The 22,041-nt window shown below is 45.4% G+C and overlaps 1 protein-coding gene across 4 annotated transcripts in view; it reads left to right on the top strand.

The window, feature by feature from the left end:
• LOC107524106 (aldehyde oxidase 2) overlaps window positions 1-22,041 on the top strand; it is a 57,897-nt gene that overhangs the window by 9,690 nt on the left and 26,166 nt on the right. For 3 of the 4 annotated variants that reach the window (XM_016195891.2, XM_087819390.1, XM_016195877.2), the window contains 15 exons: window positions 1,400-1,480; window positions 3,235-3,379; window positions 4,521-4,613; window positions 7,502-7,653; window positions 9,110-9,203; window positions 10,654-10,763; window positions 12,149-12,333; window positions 13,919-14,096; window positions 15,328-15,420; window positions 16,517-16,686; window positions 17,103-17,217; window positions 18,713-18,835; window positions 19,234-19,330; window positions 19,834-19,958; window positions 20,673-20,806. In XM_016195891.2, the coding sequence (XP_016051377.2) occupies window positions 1,400-1,480; window positions 3,235-3,379; window positions 4,521-4,613; window positions 7,502-7,653; window positions 9,110-9,203; window positions 10,654-10,763; window positions 12,149-12,333; window positions 13,919-14,096; window positions 15,328-15,420; window positions 16,517-16,686; window positions 17,103-17,217; window positions 18,713-18,835; window positions 19,234-19,330; window positions 19,834-19,958; window positions 20,673-20,806 (1,895 nt within the window). Of the gene's footprint in view, window positions 1-1,399; window positions 1,481-3,234; window positions 3,380-4,520; window positions 4,614-7,501; window positions 7,654-9,109; window positions 9,204-10,653; window positions 10,764-12,148; window positions 12,334-13,918; window positions 14,103-15,327; window positions 15,421-16,516; window positions 16,687-17,102; window positions 17,218-18,712; window positions 18,836-19,233; window positions 19,331-19,833; window positions 19,959-20,672; window positions 20,807-22,041 lie in introns of all 4 variants that reach the window. The other variant, XM_087819388.1, reaches the window with a different exon arrangement.

The following is a 22,041-nucleotide window of genomic DNA, read 5'->3' as shown; positions in this document are numbered from 1 at the left end:
AGGGACACAAGTATGAAGTCGATCTTGTGATCACTGAGACACATGTCCTTTCCCTATAGAAAAACACACATAGGAAGCCACAGTTTGAGAAGGTTGCTTGGTGAGCATGGATGCAGAGCAGTTGAATCATCTTAAGGGAAACATTATAGAAGACCCCTCTCTCCCACCAGGGTAGACCTGATGTCTGCCCCCAGACCCTCCCTGCTGTTTAAGCTATGTTAATATCCTCCACTGGGTCACTGTTGGGTCTTGGCCCAGCACCTATCAAGGGGAACTTTTAATTCCTCATTGTGTTTGCTTTACACTTGAACTCACAGACACAATCTCATTTCTAGGTTTTAGAGATAACACCACATTATTGTTCCTAGGCACTGCCTACACTTCTAATTCCAGCTAACACAAAAACTGGTCATTCAGATACTGGCCTGCAATGCTTCAGTCGGAGGTCCTACTAAGAACCTTTATAAGGGACAATTGCAAGTTTTCTTTCTAGATCCTGAGAAGACCTGAGAGAGAAAGAGAGAAGAAAAAAATGGGGAGTGTTAGATAATGTCAGGCCATTTTACCTAATTGTCACAACTACCCTTCAAAATATGCATTATTTCCACTTAACCTTTAAAAGGTTAAGTACCTTTTCATAGGAAGGGTCAGAGTTGTGGCAGAGCCGAAAATGAATCAAGTCTATCTGTCCCCAACTTTTCCCCATGCTCTATTCTATTACACAGACCTCTAGCCCTGCTTCCCACAGTGCTCTCCCAATTTCCCTTACCTCTTCAGGAATGTTTTCTGGGAATAAGTGTTTCCAAAGCTAAAACATTTTTGATTCAGACAAGGTTATAGTTTGGGTAACTTTTCACTGTGCTTTTGTTTCCTAATTGTTAAAATGGTGATGATAATTTACTTTCTTTGTACAGTTGTTGGGAAGGTTAAATAAATTACTAATACATGTAAAGCACTTGGGGGAAAAAGCACTCCATAAATGTCAACTATTGTTATCAAAGTTAGTGGGGTATGTATGTGTAGTCATTTTTACTAAAGCTACAGGACTTCTCAGAGCTTTTAGCATTTTGAATCCTGATTTGACAGATGAGAGGATAGTGGTTTGAATACCAAACTCGTTTAACCTCTGATAGTTTTTCCTAGACTCTCTTGGTGTTCCACAGGGTACAGTTTGAAGTATCTCATAGAATACCCTTTTCTTCAGTATCATGTTAGTGACAAATCAATATTTCTCTTACAACACAATTCTTACTTAAAGCAATTTGATTTGAACTATTTCCCTGTATAAGAAGAGTCAGAGAGTTTTTACTAAGTTCATTATGCCTAATTAATGTAAATAACTATGATGCTGTTTCCAGTCAAGCTGGGCTGACACAGCCATCTTCTGCCCTTTATAAAGATTTCCACAGAATTATTTACACAAGATGAGTTCCAGCCCTTGGACCCTACCCAGGAGCTCATATTTCCCCCAGAACTTTTGGTAAGATGGATTGGTGTTTTATGTACTTGTTTAAATGTCACTGGTTATAAACTCAGTTTCTAAAACCACGCTTTCCTTCCTGTGAAATTGTCAAACTGTGGAAATGTTTGATCAGATCAATATGCTTGTCCCTGCTCAGCTCACCAAGCCCTAAACATATTCCCCAAAGCCTCAGCTGAGGCTATTTTTTAAATGGCATCATCATTACTCTCATCATTGTCATCTAGAATGTGTCCCTGTTGACTGTCCCAAGCCATACAGCTTTGCTCAACCACTAACCTGGTCTTTCTGGCCACTCCAGTGCATTAACCCTGAGGAGGACTTTCAGCCACCAACCCCCTTTCCTCCCACTTCTCTCTATCAGCATCTCTGTCTTTCCTCTCAGCATCCAGTGGTCCCATTCTATAAAATACCTAATTCTGAAGGGATTCTGATGTATTTATTCATGCATTTAACAAGTATTTATTCATTCAGCCATGTGCCAGGCACTGTTCTAGGGACTGAGTATACAGCAGGGAACAAAACTACACAAAGACCTCGAAGAGTTTGTGATCTGGTGGGAGAAACAGACAGTGAGTAAGATAAGAGAGATATAGTGTGTTAGCAAGTGAGAAAGAGGGGAAAATAAAACAGAAAAGAGGGATAGGATGCAAAGGTTGCAATTTTAAATATCCAGTGCGAGAAGCCTTCTGTGAGAAGGTAACAGTTGAAGAAAGTCCTAAAGGAAGCCAGGGAGCCACCCAAGGAGATCTGTGAGGAGAGCAAACCAGGCAGCGGGCACAGCGAGTGGAAAGGTGCGGAGGGCGGGAGGATGCCCTCCTGGGCAAGGGACAGAGCGCGGACCAGCCCGGCGGGGGTCAGGGGCGGCGACCATTCTGGACTAATGGCTTTTACTCTGTATGAGATGAGAAGCTATCAGGGAGGCTGGGCAGAGGAGGGATATGCTCCTGTCAACATTGTAATGGGATCTGAGGTCACTTGGCTGCTGGGACAGGAGTGGCTTGTGGAGGGACCAGGAAAGGGAGCCAGGGAGCCCAGTCAGGCACTAACGCCGTCCTGGGAGACGGTGGTGCTGGGCCAGGCTGCCAGGGCGCGGGAGCTGAGGAGCACGTGGAGTCTGGAGAGATTCTGGAAGAAGGGCCGACCAGATTTGCTGGTGGATGTGATGTGGTGTGTGGGGGAGAGAGGAGACAAGGCTGACTCGAGGCTTTGGGCAGCTGGAAAGTGGCCATTTACAGGGAAGGAGACCTCCAGCGGACCGGAGTACTTTTCCTTTTGGGCAATTCTTTCAGGGCGGGTTGGAAGGGGAGGAAATATGAGGATCTAGGTTTTGAACATGTTGAATTTGAGATGCCTATTATACATCTAAGAGCAGAGGATTTGAGTACAGGATTTCAGAGGAAAAGTCCAGGCTGAATACATTACTTTAGGAGCATTAATATGATTATGATTTTTAAGACCATGATACTAAATTATGTTAAATTAATCTATACTGAAGGGTCAATGACAAGTGCCAATTCATATTGTCACTTGTCTCTGAAGAGCTACATATTAATAAGTCTTAAGCTAAAGGAGTAAATATCTAATTATGGAAATTCAGGCATTAGCCAATAGGTGTAGTGAGTATCTTTTTGGTCAAGTGGACCTCAAGACTCCTGGAATGTCTCTAGAGGAACATACGTCCACCTGGGATCTTGCCTACCCCAGCAAGTCAGGTGTGCACATGTGCACACACACTTGTCATCTGCACTTAGAGAATGGCAGAGAACCCAGAAAAAAGAACCCTCGCCTTTCATGGAGAAAGGGTTACCTGGATCTCCCCTGGGACTCTCGAGGATCTCCTGGAGCTGAAAGCGAAACACCCCGAAGCTCCTCTGGTCCTGGGCAACACTTCACTGGGTGAGTGATTGCAGTGGCCCGCATGCTACCATAATGCCAAGCTGTGCTTACACTCCCCTGCTCTGCTCTCAGTCTACAAGCACTGTTTTTTAAGGAGAAAGGCCTCATCCTCTCAAATAAAAATATTATAATGATATTACAAAATAAATTATTATAGTTAATAATATAATAACTACATATAATTATTTATGTAATAATATATAAATTATACACATATATGAACTGTGTATAACAATAATATAAAAAGTATAATACAAACATTTATATTATATTAATTATATTAATTATATTATAATGGTCTCCAAAGGTGAAGGCCCTTGATGTATGCAGGGCAACCCCTTGAGGTGTGGGGGAAAGGTATTAGAGGGATTTTTTTACCATTTACTTTATCTTGTCCTTTTTTATACTGTTATTGCTAAATAGTAGTAGATATAACAGAATTCTATAAAATATGTGTGGGTATGCTAACAATGCCCGCCAGGTTATCACCCACACCCAGTTTAAGAACAAGAACTTGGCCAGAAATTTCTAAGGCCCTGTGGTCCTCCGCACCAGCGAGGCCCTTGTTAGCCTGAACGTGGTGCTGGCCAGTCTCTTCCTTGTTTTCACAGGTTTACCGCACATATTTGAATTCCTAAGCAAGACGTCATTTAGTTCTATGTATTTTCGAGCTTCACTTAGATAGACCGACATGGTATTACGCTGCTGCAGCTCGCTTTGTTCATTGAACATTCTTGAGCTGAGATTCACCCACATTGTTGCGTTAACTGTGCTGGATGCCACGGTATGACTGGCACAACTGATTCATCCACTCTGTTGTTGAAGGGCCTGGAGTGCTTTCCAAGCTTTGACTATTACACATATCTCCTGGTGCCCTCGTGTAAGAGTTTTCTAAGAATCTCTTGTCCATTTTACTTCCTATTTTTATATACATGCAGTGAGTGTATAAATAAATACATATACTGGAAGTATATGTGCTATAAATTTACTTGGCTGGGTATATGGCCACTACTTTCACATCTATATACATTTATTGTCAATTTTTAAATTAGTATCTGCATAGTTTTATTAAAAACTTCCAATGCCAAAAAAAAGGCATTTTCTCTTTCCTAACTCTCTAAAATATATATTTACCTTTCAGGGCCTGCAATGAAATCTCAAGGACATTTTCACCCAGTTCTCCTCTCTCCGGCTAGGATTTCTGAGCTGAGTGTGGTGTCTAAAACAAGTGATGGTGAGTTCCTGGTGTTCTTGTAAAATATCAGTGAAACAATCCCTGCACTAAACTTCCACTTGCCAAATAGTTTGAAAACTTACATACATGTCTGGCCTATTTCCACTCTTCATCGTTTTTCTGATGTGATGTACCTACCTCTCACTATGAAACTTTACTATCAAAACCTTTGCACAGAATATGAGGTATTCAGATGACATCATTCAAGACCCTGTAGTCACCTGTAGGATTCTTGCCTGTTGCATGCCATGGTGACAATAAATTTGCAATGTCATTTTGATGGGAAGACAGCAAGAGAGAGAACTGGGGCTATCCATCAGTTGGTTGAATGGTCAATTCCAGGGACTGAGGATATTTGCAGGGGGAAAGTAGGAGAAATATTGTGTGGCACTCAAATACTATTTGTCTCAGGGGAACAACGGCAAGAGGCCAAGTGGAACAAGACCTGCCTGGGCAAGCACCCCCAGTCACTTACAACATCCTGTAGGAGCCCACAATGTGCAGATATCATCAGGCAAGGTGTCACTCAAAAAGTAAGGAGGAAACATGCAAGACTTCGCCTTCAAGATTCATGGCAGTTCTTTGACAAAAGGAACTTTTATCTTACTCTTTTCTGCACACACGCACACCCCTCCAGAAGTTTTAGCACATAAGTACATGCATATGAGTATTGCACATGCATGTAAGTGCTCGATCAATGACTTAATGGGGGGGAGGGGAACATAAATGAACGAGTTGGTTAGGAACTTGAATTTGAGCTGCAGTGGAAATAATAACTGAACGTGTACTTGCCCAAGGTTTCTAAATCGGGTGGTGGCCAGGTCACCAAGCCACACATCTCCACTTACAAATCAGAACTCCTTTGTTGCTGCCATTCTCCAGCCCTGAGGCCTGTACAATTGGCTACTTGAACGGACCACTCCATTTGGATTCTGCAGGCAAAGTAGAGTCAGATTCTGAAATTTGAGGAAACAAACTTCCTTCCTTGGAGACCTCTTAAAATTAAAGTGTGAGTGCCCTCTAGTGGCCTCCAGGGATGTTCCCCAGGATTCTCAATCTTCCTAAGGCCCGGAAGAGTGAAAGACACTGGTGGGGCAGGGGTGCTCTGGAGCCATATGTGCCCCACATCCCAGCAGCACCCTCCAGAAAATAAATTTCTGTGACAGCATGTGTTTTTCAAATTTTGCATGCTAATCTATATCACGTGCATATTTAGCTCACTATACACTTTTCCCCTCAAAATCTTTAGTATATTAAGTGCTCCAGAAAGTCACCGCATCTTTATCCCATAGACCCATGAACTCTGAGAAGCATGGCGTTAAAACAAAACCCACATCCTGAGAATCAAACCAAGTTAAAGCTCTTTTCAACTCCACTGAAATACAAGCTAGGGCCCTGGCCGGTGTGGCTCAGTTGGTTGGAGTATGGTCGGCGCACGGAAAGGTTGTGGGGTTGATTCCCCGGTCGGGGCATATGTGGGGGGCAACCAGTCAATGATGTTTCTCTCTCTCTCTCTCCCTTCCTCCCTCTCTAAAAAAAGAAAAGAAAAAAGAAGAAACACAAGCTAGGTTTTGTGACCATAGATGGAATAAAATATGAATGGAAGTACAGTGAAGAGAATTTTCTCGGTATAGCGGCATCATGCCTCTCACAAAGTGAGCAATGGAAATGGCCAAACAAAAGCCCCCATGGATCATCCGCCCCTGACCTAAGTTTGAAATCTGTATTTATGAGAATGCAGGCAATAGGCAGAAGGCTGGCATTGTTATCTCCCCTGGGGCTGAACTGCCCTTTCCTACCTGTGCCAAAGAAGAGATGGTCCTGCTGATCTATGTGATGCTTCTGACCTAAAAAGATAATGATAGTCTTTTTGTTTCTGGTTTCTTTTCTACTAGTAAGACTCTGGGTAGGAGGATTTGTACGAGGCAAGCTTGGTTTTCCCAGCTCTCCTGAGGGCAAAGATAAGGCCAGAATTTTTGCAGAAGTTAAAGACCAAGCTCCAAGGGAACCTGGAGTGATAGGAAGCAACAGACCTTAGCGGATGGGCCCGGGAGGGATCCCACACTGTGGAGTGCCTTTCATGAGACACTGAAACAGAAACCAGGGGAGGGCTCTAGGTGGAGACATTCCAGGAAGGAGGAGCAGTTTAGTTGCTTTTGGGCAAGATTTGCTCAACAAAAGGATAGTAAGGAGCAGCCAGTGGCTTCTGTGGTCAATTAGGTTAGCTGAGATTACTGAAGCAGCGGAGGGCGTTGTGCACTTATGTTGGGAGAGGTGAGGGAAGTATCGTGCCAGTACATTTTTAATGTTTATTAAAAATAAAGCTATGTTGGGGGAGGTGGGGTGAAAATTTTTCAAAGATTAATCTGCAAGAGAAAAATCAAAGTCCAGCCTGCAACTGGCAGTTAGAACCCAGCTCTGGAAGTGACCAAATCGGACTCTACATGGCAGTGTCTCATACTGCAAACCCCAGAAAAGCGAAGGATTAATTTTTTGAATGACCAAGTAGACTTTATTCTAAGAATACAAGAAAGATTTTACATTAGAAAATTATTCAGTTTATCACATTAACATAGTAAAAGAGAAACGTCTTGTGATCACCTAAATAGATGGGGGGAAAGCACTAAATAAAAATTCAATACCCATTTGTAATAGAAATTCAGAGCAAACTAGGAATATAAGGAAACATTCTGAACCTGATAGTGAGGGAAGGGTTCTGATTGAATGTATCTAGGAAGGGGGAATCTATGCTGTTTTCGAGTTCCCAGTGATTCTCTGTGCAGCTAGGGTGGAAAGCCACTGTGCTAGATGAACACAAAGGCCCTTGTGTCATGATTACAATTCAGCTGCTCCTTCCATGTCCCCTATAAAGACAATTTGCTTTCCAGGGCTGACAATAGGTGCTGGCTGCAGTCTGGCCCAGGTGAAAGACATCTTGGCTGAGAGCATTTCTGAACTCCCAGAGGAGAAGACTCAGACGTACCGAGCCCTCCTGAAACACCTGAAGAGCCTGGCGGGCCAGCAGATCCGGAATATGGCAGTATGTTCTCTAGCCCAACCATTGAGCACATGACACCTATTTCGTAATTTCACTGAAATGTTGAAATAGACATTGGCAGAGTCCGTGTGCAAAAGGGTTTCAGCAGATTGAAATGAAAGGCACAATAAATAAATATTTAATAAATATTATTTAATAACATATTTAAAGGAGGATAGTTTAATCTAATAGGTGGGAAAAGGACTTAGTCTAATTTAGCCTAAGGCTGCATTAACAGAAGTATAGTACCTAAAATAAGGAAGGTACCCTTCTCTGCTCCAGACTGTTTGGACCACAGCTGGAGAATAATGCTCAGATCTGGGAAACACAGTTTAAGGTCTGGTTATTTATGACCACGGGAGAAAGCAGAAGAAACTTAGGTTTATCAAAATATTCGTGGTCCCTCTCCTACATACCCCAAATGGTATATTAGAAATCCTTGGGATATAGAGAACTGGGAAAGGAGAACATGTTTCCTCTTCAAGTGATTTCAAAATGTTCTCTCCCCTGTCAAGAACTCTGACTGACACCCTGGAGCGTGGCAAGGAGATGGTTGCAGGAGAGTGAGGGGTTGGAAACCATATTAAAGAGAGGAATGGTGGAGGTGGGACAGTCAGAGGGATCATGAGAGTTGCTTTCAAATATTTATAGGCTCCTAAGGACAGATGGATGTATTTCATATGATCAAAAGGGTAGAATTATGACCAATAGGTGAGAGTCCAGGGAGGCAGATTTCAACTCAGTGGAAACAAAAACTTTAAAATCAAGCTGTCCACAGAGGAATTGGGGTTCCCTGTCCTCACCAGTGTTACAGCCCAAACCACAGCAACATGGGTGGTCACTATGTGGGGAAAAGAGTATTGAGTTGAATGGCCAGTCACTGCCCTCCCAAGTTCTGAGATGCTATAAGTTCAACTCAACCCTAGTGGAGTCTTCCAAAAAGAAAAATAAGGCACCCCACTCGCAACGGTACAGGTGCCCAGAACCCTGACATGGTCCATGTGAATTTTGCCTCTGGCCAAGGCTGAGTTGAGGGTGGTTCGGAACTGGCCACTGAGCCTCACTCCTTGGGTTTGAATCCCACTCCTGCCCCTTTCTGGCTGGGAGACCTTGGTCAGATTTCACAATTTCTCTGTGTCCAGTGTCTCCATCGGTAGAATGAATCTGTAGAAATGACATCAGTCTCACTGGGTTGTTGTGAGGATGAGTAAATATGTGTGAAATGGTTGACAGCAGGTGGAACACACCAAAAGCTATGGGAGTCTTAGTTGCCACCAATGCTCTCAATCCAAAGTAGCAAGTGGGAGGGGCCTCCAGGCCAGAATGAGCTCCCTGACGGTGGGAACTGAGTCTCCTCTGCAAAGGAGACCCAGACTCCTCTGGACTCCTTCGCTGCCAGTGCTGTGGGGCAGAGGGTTCGAGGTGTAGAATGACCCAGGCTGCAACCCTCTCTCCTTAGTCCTTAGGGGGACATATCATAAGCCGGCCCTGCTACTCGGATCTGAACCCGATTCTGGCTGTGGGCAACGCTACCCTCAATCTGCTGTCAGAAGGTAAGCTACCTCAGAACACTCTGAGCAGCACCTGAAGATTTTCTGTCTTTTTTTTAAAGGATTCTCTTTAAGTCAAAGCCATGTCTATGGCTCTCAACCCTTTCCTATCTGATTTCCAAACGCATGTGCTTGACTCCTCTATCAGGCAGCCTCCCAAGGCCTCTAACCCCCCTCCCCACCACTTCTCCCCCTCCCTCTCCTACAACCCATCACACACCCACTCCTGCTGTCCATCCTACTCAGCCCCTCCGTTATTTACCCCTCTGTGGGCTGGCACAGGCCCAGGTGCTGGGGCTCATGGGGAGCAGCCCCAGCCTGCCCCACGTGAACTCGGAGTGTCTGACCAGGACATCTATCCCAGGCTTCGTAAGCCTACCAAGGGGTTTGTTGGCCAACACAGTTCCATCCCTGGTTGGTGGAAACTCAGAGCTGCGAGGGACTTGGTGGTGGAGGAAAAGCCCTCCTGTCCCCATTCAGCTTAGCATGCAGCCACCAGGAGGGAGGAGAGGAAAGGCCTCACCCCTCACAGTCCCTCAGCCGTTTTGCTAAGTCCTCCTGGCCTGTGGTCCAGGACAACCTCCGTTGAACCCCAAAGACCAGGAGAGAAGAAGCCAAGACTCTGGGTCATCAGGATAGGAAGGACAGTGGGGCCCGCAGGAGGCTGCCTCCTACACTAGCAGTAGGTGTACTAAGGGCAATCAAAGTGTCCTTCTACTGGCCATTGGTCATTACCCCTGGCTCCAGGTCTCTGTTCTCCCAGCTCTGCAGAGCACCTGCACCCCGAGCGCAGTCCAGCTCCGGCGAGGCCAATACGAGAGCTCACTGACCAGCAGCAGGGTGGGCCAGCAAAGGTCAACCCGGGATCCCACCTCCCTCTCTACTACACCTGTTCCAGTGGGCATAGTGCTGCTTGTGCCAGGAATGGGACCCACATCAGGATCCCTAGGCTGCAGCTTGATCTCCTCGCAGCACCTCCCAGTTTGTGGAGGCACAAACTGCCTTTTAAAGCCAGAGGGGACCGTGGACCACTCAGTGATGACAATGGGGCTGCAAGATTTTGTGCATTGTTCCCTTTGCTTTAAAGGTGTAGGTATCTGTCTTAGGAACCAAGAGCAGCAGCAAGACCTGAAAGCAAACCCAGTGGAACTAAATAGATTTAGTTAACCAGCCTCTGCTAAAAGATGAAAACCCACAAAGGCTTGGCAGGCTTTGGAGGTGGGAAGAGACCCGGCTCACACAGCACATGTGCTGAGAGGAGTAAATGTCATGAAGCTGCCAGCACCCTCCCTGTAGAGGGGACAGGAGGGTCCCGAATGCCACCTCTCAGGCCTCTGTGTCACCTGGTGCTGAGGAAGGTGACCTTCTCTTCTCTGCCGCTGACATTTAAGGGTACAGAATACACCTCGAGTTGCTTGTTACCACTGTGCAGAAATGTCATTTTCTTCAACAGCAGGTACGCGGCAGATTCCTCTAGACGAACATTTTCTTGCTGGATCAGCAAGTGCAGACCTTAAGCCAGAGGAAATTTTGGAATCTGTGTATATTCCTCACTCTCAAAAGGTAAGAATGCCCCTGGTGGCTCCTGAGAGTTGTTTTTCCCTTTTCATCACTGAGTCCAGTCATCTTTGCAACTTTGAAAACAGGCAGAAGGAAACAAATTCATGAGAATAATAACTTCGTGTTCACCAGGGACTGGCGCAGCTCCAGGGGCTCAGCCACCTCGAGCAGCAGCTCCAGGGTGTGGGTTTCGCGTGTTGTTTTAGCTGTGGGGTGGGGCCTGAGCAGGGCCTGCGGCCAGCTGAGCTTCTGAGCTTCCTCGTGTTCATGGATGACTCTGTGAGGCTGAAATGAAAGCTCTCTGTCTGTGGAATGAGCTTCTCTGCCTGACTCACAAGGCGATGGAGGCTGGGCCGGGCCTCCCCATTCCCCACTCTGGCTAAAACCCCGCAGTTTGTAGAACATTGGGGCCTCCGGACATCTGCTAACATGGGATCTCTGGGGTTGATGTTGGGGGGGCCCTCTGTCCTCAGTCTCTGTTCCCTGTGCCTCTCCCCAAAACTGTACCTGAATCCAAGAGGACAGTCTTCCAGAGAGAGGCAATACAACACACACACACACACACACACACACACACGTCAGAAGCCAGATGTCAACTAGTTTATAAGGGAGTCTTATAACAAGTACTGTTTTCAGCCATGCATGACCTTCATTTCTTTTTCCTGTGGAATGAAAACTCTGAAATGTGTTCCCAGTCAGTTGTGTGTCTGTATAAAGGCCCCAGGCAGAAAAACCCATAGACTCAAACACAGTGCCCGTGGTGGCGACAGAGGTGGAAGCACACTGGAGACACATGCCACCACCATTGACCCCATGTCAGCACACCAATGGTCAGGGTGCCTAGAGGTCACTGGGGTAGACGTCACCCTCCTGACTCTTTTTCCCGATACAAGACCCCTTAGCCCACTGTTGGAAAGTTCGTTTTGACTCTCTTATGAGCTATGCAAAATGGAAAGTGATAGTTTCTGCAAACCAAGAAATGCAATCAGTCTCTTTTGCACTTTGGGCAAATCATATTGAAAAGCACTGGTGTTGGGAGGGCTCCTCCATCCTCACTGGGGACAAAGGTGTCTGAAGACTACAGGGAGTGACACCTGGAAATAGAGAACATGGAAATGATCCAGACATTCTGTGTGTAGGCGTCCTCACCTGAGACTCAAAGGGTGCAGTGATCCCTGTTCCTCGAGGGGACCAGGCATTGGGCGTGGGCCTTTAGGAGGACACTGTTCTCCTACCAGAAGGCAGCCAAGTTGCCTTCAAATCCTACCAAGTATCCTTTGTATCTGTTTACATTGGGTCTAAGTGATTAATTAGCGGCTCTCAGAAGCAGAAACTGTGCTCTTGGTTTTGACATATCAAATGACTCTAAGTGGCATTTGTCTCCACAGTGGGAATTTGTGTCAGCCTTCCGACAGGCCCAGTGCCAGCAAAACGCCTTGGCCGATGTGAATGCTGGCATGCGAGTCCTCCTCAAGGGAGACACAGACACCATTGAGGACCTGAGCATCGCCTACGGAGGGCTCGGGGCTGCCACCGTCAGTGCCCACAAATCCTGCCGGCAGCTCCAAGGGAGGTAAGAATGAGCCCTGCACCCCGAGGGTGAATTGACATCAGAAGAGCGTGGAAATCTGGCTCAGGCAAGTGTAGGAAAAGCCCTGGGAAACTGGAAACTCCTCCGTGTAGAAACACTGCTTATTCTTTCCACAGTTTTGCTAAGTGAATCAGCCCTTACTTGACCATGATTAATTAGGTGGCACTTTTTGGATGAGGAATACAACTAAAATGGCGGGGACTGCCTCCAGCCCCTGTCCCTTGTGACATCTACACTCCAGCAAACACACACCAGGTAGCATCCAAGTGGCACGGCCACTACCTCTGCTAGAGTGTGATCTGTTTCTTCTTCAGTAAAAGCTGTGTCCAAGTTGGAGTCTTGTCCAGTTCACAATGGAACTGTCCCTGATAGTCTTTTTTTTTTTTTTTTTTAATGTCTTTATTGATTTCAGAGAGAAGAAGGGAGAGGGAGAGAGATAGAAACAATGATAAGAAGAGAGTCATTGATCAGCTGCCTCCTGCACGCCCCCACACTGGGGATGGAGCCCCCAGTCCAGGTGTGTGCCCTGGCCTGGAATCAAACCACTATCTCCTGGATCATAGGTCAATGCTCAACTGCTGAGCCATGCCAGCCGGGCCTTGATAGTCTTTTTATTTAATGCCAGGTTCCAGCAAGTTCTGGCTCTTGAACACACTTGGTTCATGTTCAAGGAACAGGTCCCATCTGTACCCTGCCATGACCCTCAACCCACTTCCTGCCTGAGTTTTCCTGAAGGGTTTGGTTAGGTCATTTCTTTGTCTTTCTTTCTTTCTTTCTTTCTTTCTTTCTTTCTTTCTTTCTTTCTTTCTTTCTTTCTTTCTTTCTTTCTTTCTTTCTTTCTCTTTCCTTCCTTCCTTCCTTCCTTCCTTCCTTCCTTCCTTCCTTCCTTCCTTCCTTCCTTCCTTCCTTCCTTCCTTTTTTAAAAATATTTTTTACTGATTTCAGAGAGAAGAAGGGAAAGGGAGAGATAGAAACATCAATGATGAGAGAGAGCCATTGATTGGCTGCCTCCTGCACACACCCCGCTGGGGATCGAACCCAAAACCTGGGCATGTGCCCTGACCGGGAATCAAACCTCGATTTCCTAAATCACAGATCGACACTCAACTGCCAAGCCATGCCGGCAGGGTGGTTAGGTGATTTCTAAGTTCCCTTTCAACTCAATAAAAAAAACTCCGGCCCTGGCCAGTGCTGCTAAATGGTTAGAGCATTGGCCCAAGTACCGAAGGGCCAAGGGTTTGATTCTCAGTCAAGGGCATGTACCTGGGTTGCAGGTTCCATCCCTGCAACCAATGTATGGGAGGCAACCAATCGATGTGTCTCTCTCACATGCATGTTTATTTCTCTCTCCCTCTCCCTCTCTCTCTCTCTCTCTCTGTGTCTTTCCTTCCCTCTCTCCTTTCCACTCTCTCTCTAAAAAATCAATGGAAAAATATATCCTCAGGTGCGGTTTAACAAAAAAAAAAAGACTCTGGGGTCTCTAAATGATCGCCATCCAATATCTAGTGCCTGTCACGAGACTGAGACTGCCCTTTAACTGGTTCCTTCCTGCCTCCAACCCGACCAGGCACTGGAACCAGCTGATGCTAGATGAGGCTTGCAGGCTGCTTCTGGAAGAAGTCTCCCTCCCAGGCTCAGCTCCCGGGGGGAGGGTGGAATTCAAGAGGACTCTGGTGGTCAGCTTCTTCTTCAAGTTCTACCTGGAAGTTCTGCAGAAACTGAAGAAGCTGGCAAAGCTTTCCTCTGTGCCTGTAAGTGCTCAGGCTTGTGCGTGCTCCTTGCAGCCATTAGCTCCCAGCTTTCCCACTATTTTTGCGAACTGTCTTGCGGGTGGCCTATGCCATTGCCTGCCACCTGTTCTGGGTCAGGCCTAGTCAGTTCCCAGCTGTCCCGCCTTCCGGATTCCTGAGGCTCAGGATGCCAGACTATCTTCAGTCCACAGATGTTTACCACGTGCCCTGAGGCAGTGAGGCATTATGGTGCCTCTGCCTTGGTGTGCAATTATTTTTCTTTCAAAATCACTTTAGAAAGTATAATTACATATAATAAAATGCACCTGTTTAAATTCAGTGAATTTTGACAAATGTGTAAACCCATGTAGCCACCACCTCAAACAAGAAAAAGAGCATTTCCATTACCCCAAAAAGTGTCCTTTTGCCCCCTTACAGTCAACCCTCCCACCTCTGCACCCAGGCAACCAAATTTCAACTTCAATATGGAGTGTAAAATACAATTTTATTTTTCAAAAATCCCAAAATTTATTTGCATGCTAATATTTAAGTAGCTTCTGCTAGATTTTCTGATTGTAAATTCTGGAGTAATTAAGCAAAGCAAAACCTTCTCTCACTCTTTCTCCCTCCCTCTCTCTCTCCTCCCCTATTATTACAGCTCTCACCCTATTTTGTACCCACTAGCCCCCAACTCCACCCCAACATCCAGCATCCCTAAAGTGTCTGATTTTCATTTACTCAGATGAAAACCCTTACCAACAGCATTCCCCAGGTTAATCCTTGCTGCCATTTAATTTCTAAATTAAGGCACTTGGTGTGTTTTAGTGACACAAGAGAGCTCCCAATTTTACTGCTCTCCCACAAAAGCCAGGTAGCTGAGAAAAACAATCATATATGGGCTCTTTTGTGTACAATGAACTCCAGCTCATTCTGGGAGCCCCAGATGCTCTTGCTTCTTCAGTCTGCCAGCCAGCTCACTGACAGGCCTCTCTCACTTCTCAGGGTGACTTGAGGATCAGATTCAAACCAGTCAGTCCAGTTCCTCATTATGTGGAAAAGGAGGGAGGGAGGGCAAAAAACGTTCACAAAAAGTAAAATCCTGGGAGGTGATGGGGATTTGGGTTACCCATGCTACACCGACCATGCAGTTTCGTGGATACTTTAGCCAAGTCATTTTTGCATAAATCAAAGCTTGCTTAAACACAGACTAATCGGTTTATCTGTATTGTTTTGAATCTTTGCTCAGGACCGCCTTCAATATCCTGAAGTTTCAGACCTATCCCTAAGTGCTCTGGAAGATTTCTCCGTCACAGTACCCCAGGGAGTCCAAAGGTACCAGGTCAGTGAGTTTAATTTAACGGAAGCTTAGACACTAAGAGATAAGCTGTAGCTGTTTGAACAAGCAAGCAGTTCAGAGTTGTGATGTTCAGTTCTGACTTTGTCATTTCTGCTGCACATTGGCCCTTTGTTTAGGCCGAGTCATGGAGATGCTGGGTCCAAGATCAGGCCTGAGCTACCACTCAGTGCACTCAAGGCTGAACCAACCCAAAGCAGTTTGACCATGTAATAACTGATAGTCTCTTCAAACCATCATACTGATGTCCTGTGGGCATTTGTTTGAACAGCAGCTGCACCCGGTGTGGGGGAAGGACAGCACGGGACAGTAGCAAAGTTCAGCCTCCAGCCCAGATTGCAACATGTTTAATCCCGTCAGCAAAACAAGAGCCTGCAAGTAACTGAACCCACTCTCCTTGAAGGACAACTTGGAAAATATCTATTATTACCTACTAGAGCGCACCCCTCCCCACAGTCCCATCTCCACACACCACACACAGATCTTCCTTGAGAAGATTTCCAGAGCAAACATTTGGCTCATTGCCTTATACTCCCAGTGATGTCTTCATGCCCCTTAGAGGGCAGCCAAGGCACCTTAGTCTGGATCTGGGTAGGCTCCGTTTCCATTTGCTACCCCCTGCCCCGCCAGAGTCCTGCTCTTGGCAAAGATTTTGGTTCCTCACCCTCAGGAATTACATCGCTTTAGCTTTCATCCTCATGATCACTTTATATGTGAGCAGGCTGATTACTGGAAAAGTCAGAAAGCAGGACGGGGGACCCTCTGAATTCCAGAAGGAAGGGGTACGAGGGTACCACTTAGCAAAAGAAGATGCCAAAGGAGAAGCTGGGGTGCCCCTTCACCTATTTCACAATTTTGCCAAAAAAGTTGGCCTTGCCTAAGGGATTGCCACATAACTGAAATGACCATTCTCCAGTGTAGTTACATCAGCAAATTGTCATGTTCTTTATCGGACCCACTCCAGTGTTTGTTGCCCAAGGGTGACTGTGTTTTCTCAATCCTGAATCAGGAGTGTTGGTTATTGTCCAAGCCACTTCTAAAGATTAAACTTTTCCAGGGCAACTCTTGTCTTCCTCTGTAGAGTGTGGATTCTTGCCAACCCCTCCAAGATCCAGTGGGACGCCCCATCATGCACCTCTCAGCTCTTAAACATGCCACCGGTGAAGCCATATTTTGTGATGACATCCCCAGGGTGGATAAAGAACTTTTCATGGCTTTGCTGATCAGTACCAGAGCCCATGCAAAAATCATGTAAGTAAATGAAAAGCTTTCAAAAACCTTTTTAAAAGCACAGCTGGGGATTTCCTCAGAGGAATGTACTAATTCTCTACAATGTCCTAAACCCGAAGAACCTAACATGGAAAGAGTAAAAAAAACGTCACCAGCCACAGGAGGAGGAAGGGAGAGTATCTGGAAATGACCACCATGGAAAAGAGAACAAAAATTATAATTATGGGTCTCTTGCAACAGACACACTGACCCATGTGACATCTCCCTTCCCAGCAGCTAAAGTGTTACCCCCTGGCCCAGCAAAGGGCCTCCTGATCAGGGCCAAAGCTGGACCAGTTGTTATATATTTTGATTTTCAACCATGCTCTATCCCTCCTTCAAGTTTGGAACCCTCAAAGTTGCTGATTTCTACCTTTTAAATATTTCTCTTTTTTCAGATCAATTGATTTGTCCAAGGCGCTTGAACTACCTGGGGTGGTTGATGTGATAACAGCTAAAGACATTCCAGGAACCAACGGTACTGAAGACGACAAATTGTTGGCTGTAGATGAGGTACAGAATATGCCTTCCCAGATGACTTGTGTAGATAACCACTAAGGTACCACCTCCACTGGCTTCCCATGGCCTCCCAGCCCACTCTGTCACTGGAGGGGTAGAGGTGCCAGTTCTCCCAGCTTCTTTCTACCACTAACATCTTTATTTAGACAGACTTACTCTTCTGGAGTCAGGAAATAACATAATAAAAAGGAAAGATATTACAGAAAAACAAGAAGTCCTAGTTTTCCCACTGTGTGCTCTTGAGTCAATTTCTCCTCATCTGAAAAATGCAGGAATGGACCTGTATCAGGATAGAACAGAAAAATCTAGAAAGGAGAGTACAAAAAACACAACCATTCCCTGTTATTTACACTGAACTTCCTCCCTTCCTGGATCAACACCACCCCCTCCACCTTCCACTAACCTCACACACTCCATTTTTTAAAAAGTTGCTCTTGCCATCTTTGGCCTTTGACCAATTCAACAATCATTTACAGAGCACTTGTTTCTGGAGGAAGACCACCTTGGTTCATGTTCCATCTCTACCACTCACTAGCTGTATGTCCTTGGGTGTCATCACCTTGGGTGTCACCACCTCATTGTGTTGTGAGATTTAAAAGGTTAATACCTGTAAAGTACTTACAACAGTGCTTGGCACATGAAGGGTCTCCGTGTTAGCTATTACTGCCACATCTCAATGAGTCCCACACAGACTGTTTCTCCCTTAGCCTTGGGATGAATCACTATTCTTTTGGTTGAACTCCAGATGAAGAAGTTGGCTGTCTTTTAGGAACAATATTATCCACTCGGGCTGACATAACAAAATACCACAGACTGAGTGGCTTAAAAAACAGAATTTATTTTCTCACAGTTCTGGAGGCTGAAAGTCTATGGTCAAGGTGTTGACGGGTTTGTTTCTCCAGAGGCCTCTCTTCCTGGCTTGCAGATAGTCATCCTCTCCCTGCATCCTCACTTGGCCTTTGGTCTGTGTATGAGCCTCCCTGGTTTCTCTTTCTCTTCTTATAAGGATCTTAGTCATATTGGATTAGAGCTCCACCTTTATGACCTCATGTAATCTTAATTACCTCTTTAAAGGCCCTATCTCCAATATAGTCACATTGAGGGGTTGGGGCTTCAGCACATGACTGGGAGTGGGAGAGCCATGTTCTACAAAAAATACTTTCCTTATCTTTAAACTCTAAAGTGACACCATGAAGTCCATACATGTGAACCTAACTTGATAGGACAGAGCAGATTCAGGTCACAGACAACCTCACATTCATTCTAAAGCTTACATTCATTGAGTAAAATGGCCAATAGAAACATCTGTATTATTTAAATTATTTTTTAATTCAAAAATATTTTTAATGTTTTAGCGAAGCAGATGCAGTTTAATGCAACTTCAATGTGGTTATTATTGCTCAACAATGACAACTAAGACACCCCCACCACTGGTAAGCCTACTTCTACCCAGAATTTTCTACCTGCTTCAAGCATGTACTTTCTGCAGGTACTTTGTGTGGGCCAGGTCATCTGTGCTGTAGCTGCAAAGACAGATGTACAGGCGAAGCGTGCAATTGAAAACATAAAGATCACGTATGAAGATCTGGAGCCAGTAATCTTCACCATCGAGGTAAGCTGACTGGTCTCTCCCATAAGGTTATAGAATTAAAAGTATTTTTGTAAATATCTTATAGAATATATTATTCTTAGCAAGAAAGGCAATGGCTTTAAAGCTATTGGAGAGTAATAATGCAGAAGGCAGGTGCCCTTCCGAAGTACAGAAAATGACCTTGGGTCTCAATGCTTACTGTTTCTCTAACCCTTGTTGGTGTCCTCTGCAATCTAGAAGATATTCCCTCTGACATCCCATTTCTGCAGCTAGCCCACTACTCTAGTACTTCCTTGCTTGCATTATTCCTTTGATGTGTCCTAATAGATGGCAATTTGGAGGGGTTTGATTAAGAAAAACACTACCAAGGGAAGAAAAATACAAAGAATTGGCTTTGTGTTTTTTTCCCTGTCACTCAGGATGCCATAAAACACAATTCATTCTTATGCCCTGAAAAAAAACTTGAACAAGGAAACATTAAGGAGGCATTTGAAAAAGTCGATCAAATTGTTGAAGGTAAGAGACTCAGGATATTTGATGGGAGCTTCTTGGGATTTTATTCCGAAGCAAACATTGAGAGCATGTGATCTCTCAGAAAGACCATCTTCTAAAGTTTTGGCACCTTGCCAAATATATCTTAGATTTCTTCTTTCCAAATGTTGTGTGTGTGTGTGTGTGTGTGTGTGTGTGTGTGTGTGTGTGTGTGTGTGTGTGTGTGTGTGTTCATTTTGAGGGTGGGAGGTAGGGAGCAACAGAATAAATGGAAGAAAAACTAAGATTTTGATGAGTCAAGGGCAGAATGAGAAACAGAACCAGGCATTTCAACTTGTTACCCAGAACTGTAGTTTCTGAAACAGATTGCCCTCAGTTGACACAGGACAAATGCCTGACCCATCAGTTCCTCGGTCAGGACAAACCCAGGCTGGCCAGGCCACGTCTTGCTCGCTTTTGAATTCCCCAATATGACACTTTCCAAACCAGCAAACACCTTCAGGAATTTCTGTGCTTGCACTCAACAGGAGAGGTCCATGTTGGAGGACAGGAACACTTTTACATGGAAACACAAAGAGTGCTTGTTATTCCAAAGACAGAGGACAAAGAACTGGACATCTATGTGTCAACACAGGACCCGGCCCATGTGCAGGTGAGGTCCTGGACCCCCCACCTCTGTAACTTCCTAATTCTCTCATGGCCTCCAGCCCCCACAGCCTCAGAGTTGGCAGACATTTTACTTAGAATACAAGTACTGGGCATCAGTAGAGAGCTAAGACCCCAGGACACTTTTATTTTTCTGGTCTTGTGAAGTAAAAAAAAAAAAAAACAGCCATGGTCACTTTAGATCTAGAGAGTACATTCATTTGCAATATACTGTACTTAAATGAACTCTGATTGAATGACAACACTAAGTTATATCTGTACTTGATTTTTCTCTAAAATAATTATTACAGTTAACCTTTGGAGTAAACACCTCACTTTATAGCATATTTTCATTGCCCCAGTCTCAAAGTACTCTAGGCATTCGCTGCAAACACGTCTGCTTCTTTAGTAGGTGGTCAGGAGTTTGCTGCTTTTCACCTTGTTGGGGGTTCGGTCTAGGCATTTGTCTCAGAGTTCAGCTTCTCACAGTTTCCCTTCTGGAAAATGCCATTTTTTTCTGCTCCAAAGGCTGTTCTGTGACAATGACCCATGTTTATGAACTCAGTGGGGCTCCACAAGACACACTCAGACTATGTCCATCTTTTTTTTTTTACTAACAGTACATGTGGATGAACTTTGCTGTGATACTGTGTTTCAGGAAATCAAAATCTTCTTTGCCATTTCACTCTTGTAAAACTTTCCCCGTATCTGACTTTTACAGAAAACCGTGTCTTCTACTTTAAACATCCCAATCAACAGGATCACCTGTCATGTAAAACGGGTGGGTGGAGGCTTTGGCGGGAAAGTAGGAAAGCCAGCTGTCTTCGGGGCCATTGCAGCTGCGGGCGCTATCAAGTAAGTGCACTTGGGGAGACAGAGGGTGTAAAAGGCCGGAGCTGAGGGCCAGTCAGTGGCCTGAGAGTCACTGGGGCTGCTGTCATGACCACCTGTCCTTGAGCAGCTCAGCCTCCTGTCTCTTTCTTTTTAATTGTAGATATAATACTCACCCTTCCAGAGTTATTAGAAAGGCCAAATGTAGATAGGACTTTGAATATGCTCTTGTCCTATAGAAAGGAGAAGTGTTATTATTTGTTGAACACCTCCAGGGCCAGGGCTGTCCTGTCCCTCAGCTTCAGAGAAGGTGACCCATTTAGGGGTGGGGAAAGTCACCTGCCCGAGTGCAGTGCCAAAGGGGAGGATGCTCCCCAACTTTTCTTCCTACTCTCAGCTGCAGACAGGGCAGGGTGGGGAAAGAGAAACTCCCGCACTCTGCCCCCCTGCGCCGGGGAAGGGCCGGCTTTTCCATGTGTGCTCCTCAAGGGGAGCTCCCAGCCAACCTCAAAGGCAGGCTCGCTCCTTCGCGGTTCCTGTGGTACATGGCGCTGCCTTTCCTGTTTTGGTACTTTGTCAGAGCCCCAATCAGCCTGGAAACGTCAAACGGCTTGCTTCCTTTAGCAACTTCTGTTACCTAGTTCAGAGCTAGGTCCCAGGACACTCAGATGTATGTCTCCTTCTGCAACAAGAGCTTGGCTAAAGCAGGTTCTGAATCTCATCTTCAGTTCTTTTCATAACGAACCTCTCTCTATTCATACCCACCAGGGACCCCGCAAGAGATAATCAGTTCATTGTATTCCCACCAGGCTTTGTGCCTTTAAGAACTTCCCAAGCATAACTGCACATTAGAATCATCCCAGGAGCACTGAAATCCAATTTCCCAGGATGCCCCATACTGACCCAACCATCATTATATTTTAAAACTTCAATCCCTGGCTGGGAGGCTCAGCTCTCTGGAGCCTTGGCCCATACACCAAAAGGTTGCAGGTTCAATTCCCTGTCAGGGCACATACTCAGTTTGCAGGTTTGCTCCCTGGTCTGGCCACATAGGGGAGGCAAACAAACAATTGATGTCTCTCTCTCACACCCATGTCTCTTTCTCTCTCTCTCTCCCCACCCCTTCCTCTCTCTCTAAAATCAATAAAAAACATTTTAAAAAAACATACCAAAAACCTTCCCAGTGGTTCTACGGTGCAGCCAAGTGTGGGAAACACCACCTTAAGCCACAATCCTGCCTTAGCACACTCCTGCCTTGT

This window comes from Miniopterus natalensis, chromosome 8 (assembly GCF_054644295.1).
Source record: "Miniopterus natalensis isolate mMinNat1 chromosome 8, mMinNat1.hap1, whole genome shotgun sequence".
Classification (NCBI taxonomy): domain Eukaryota; kingdom Metazoa; phylum Chordata; class Mammalia; order Chiroptera; family Miniopteridae; genus Miniopterus; species Miniopterus natalensis.
This window is presented reverse-complemented; position numbering and strand designations above follow the sequence as displayed.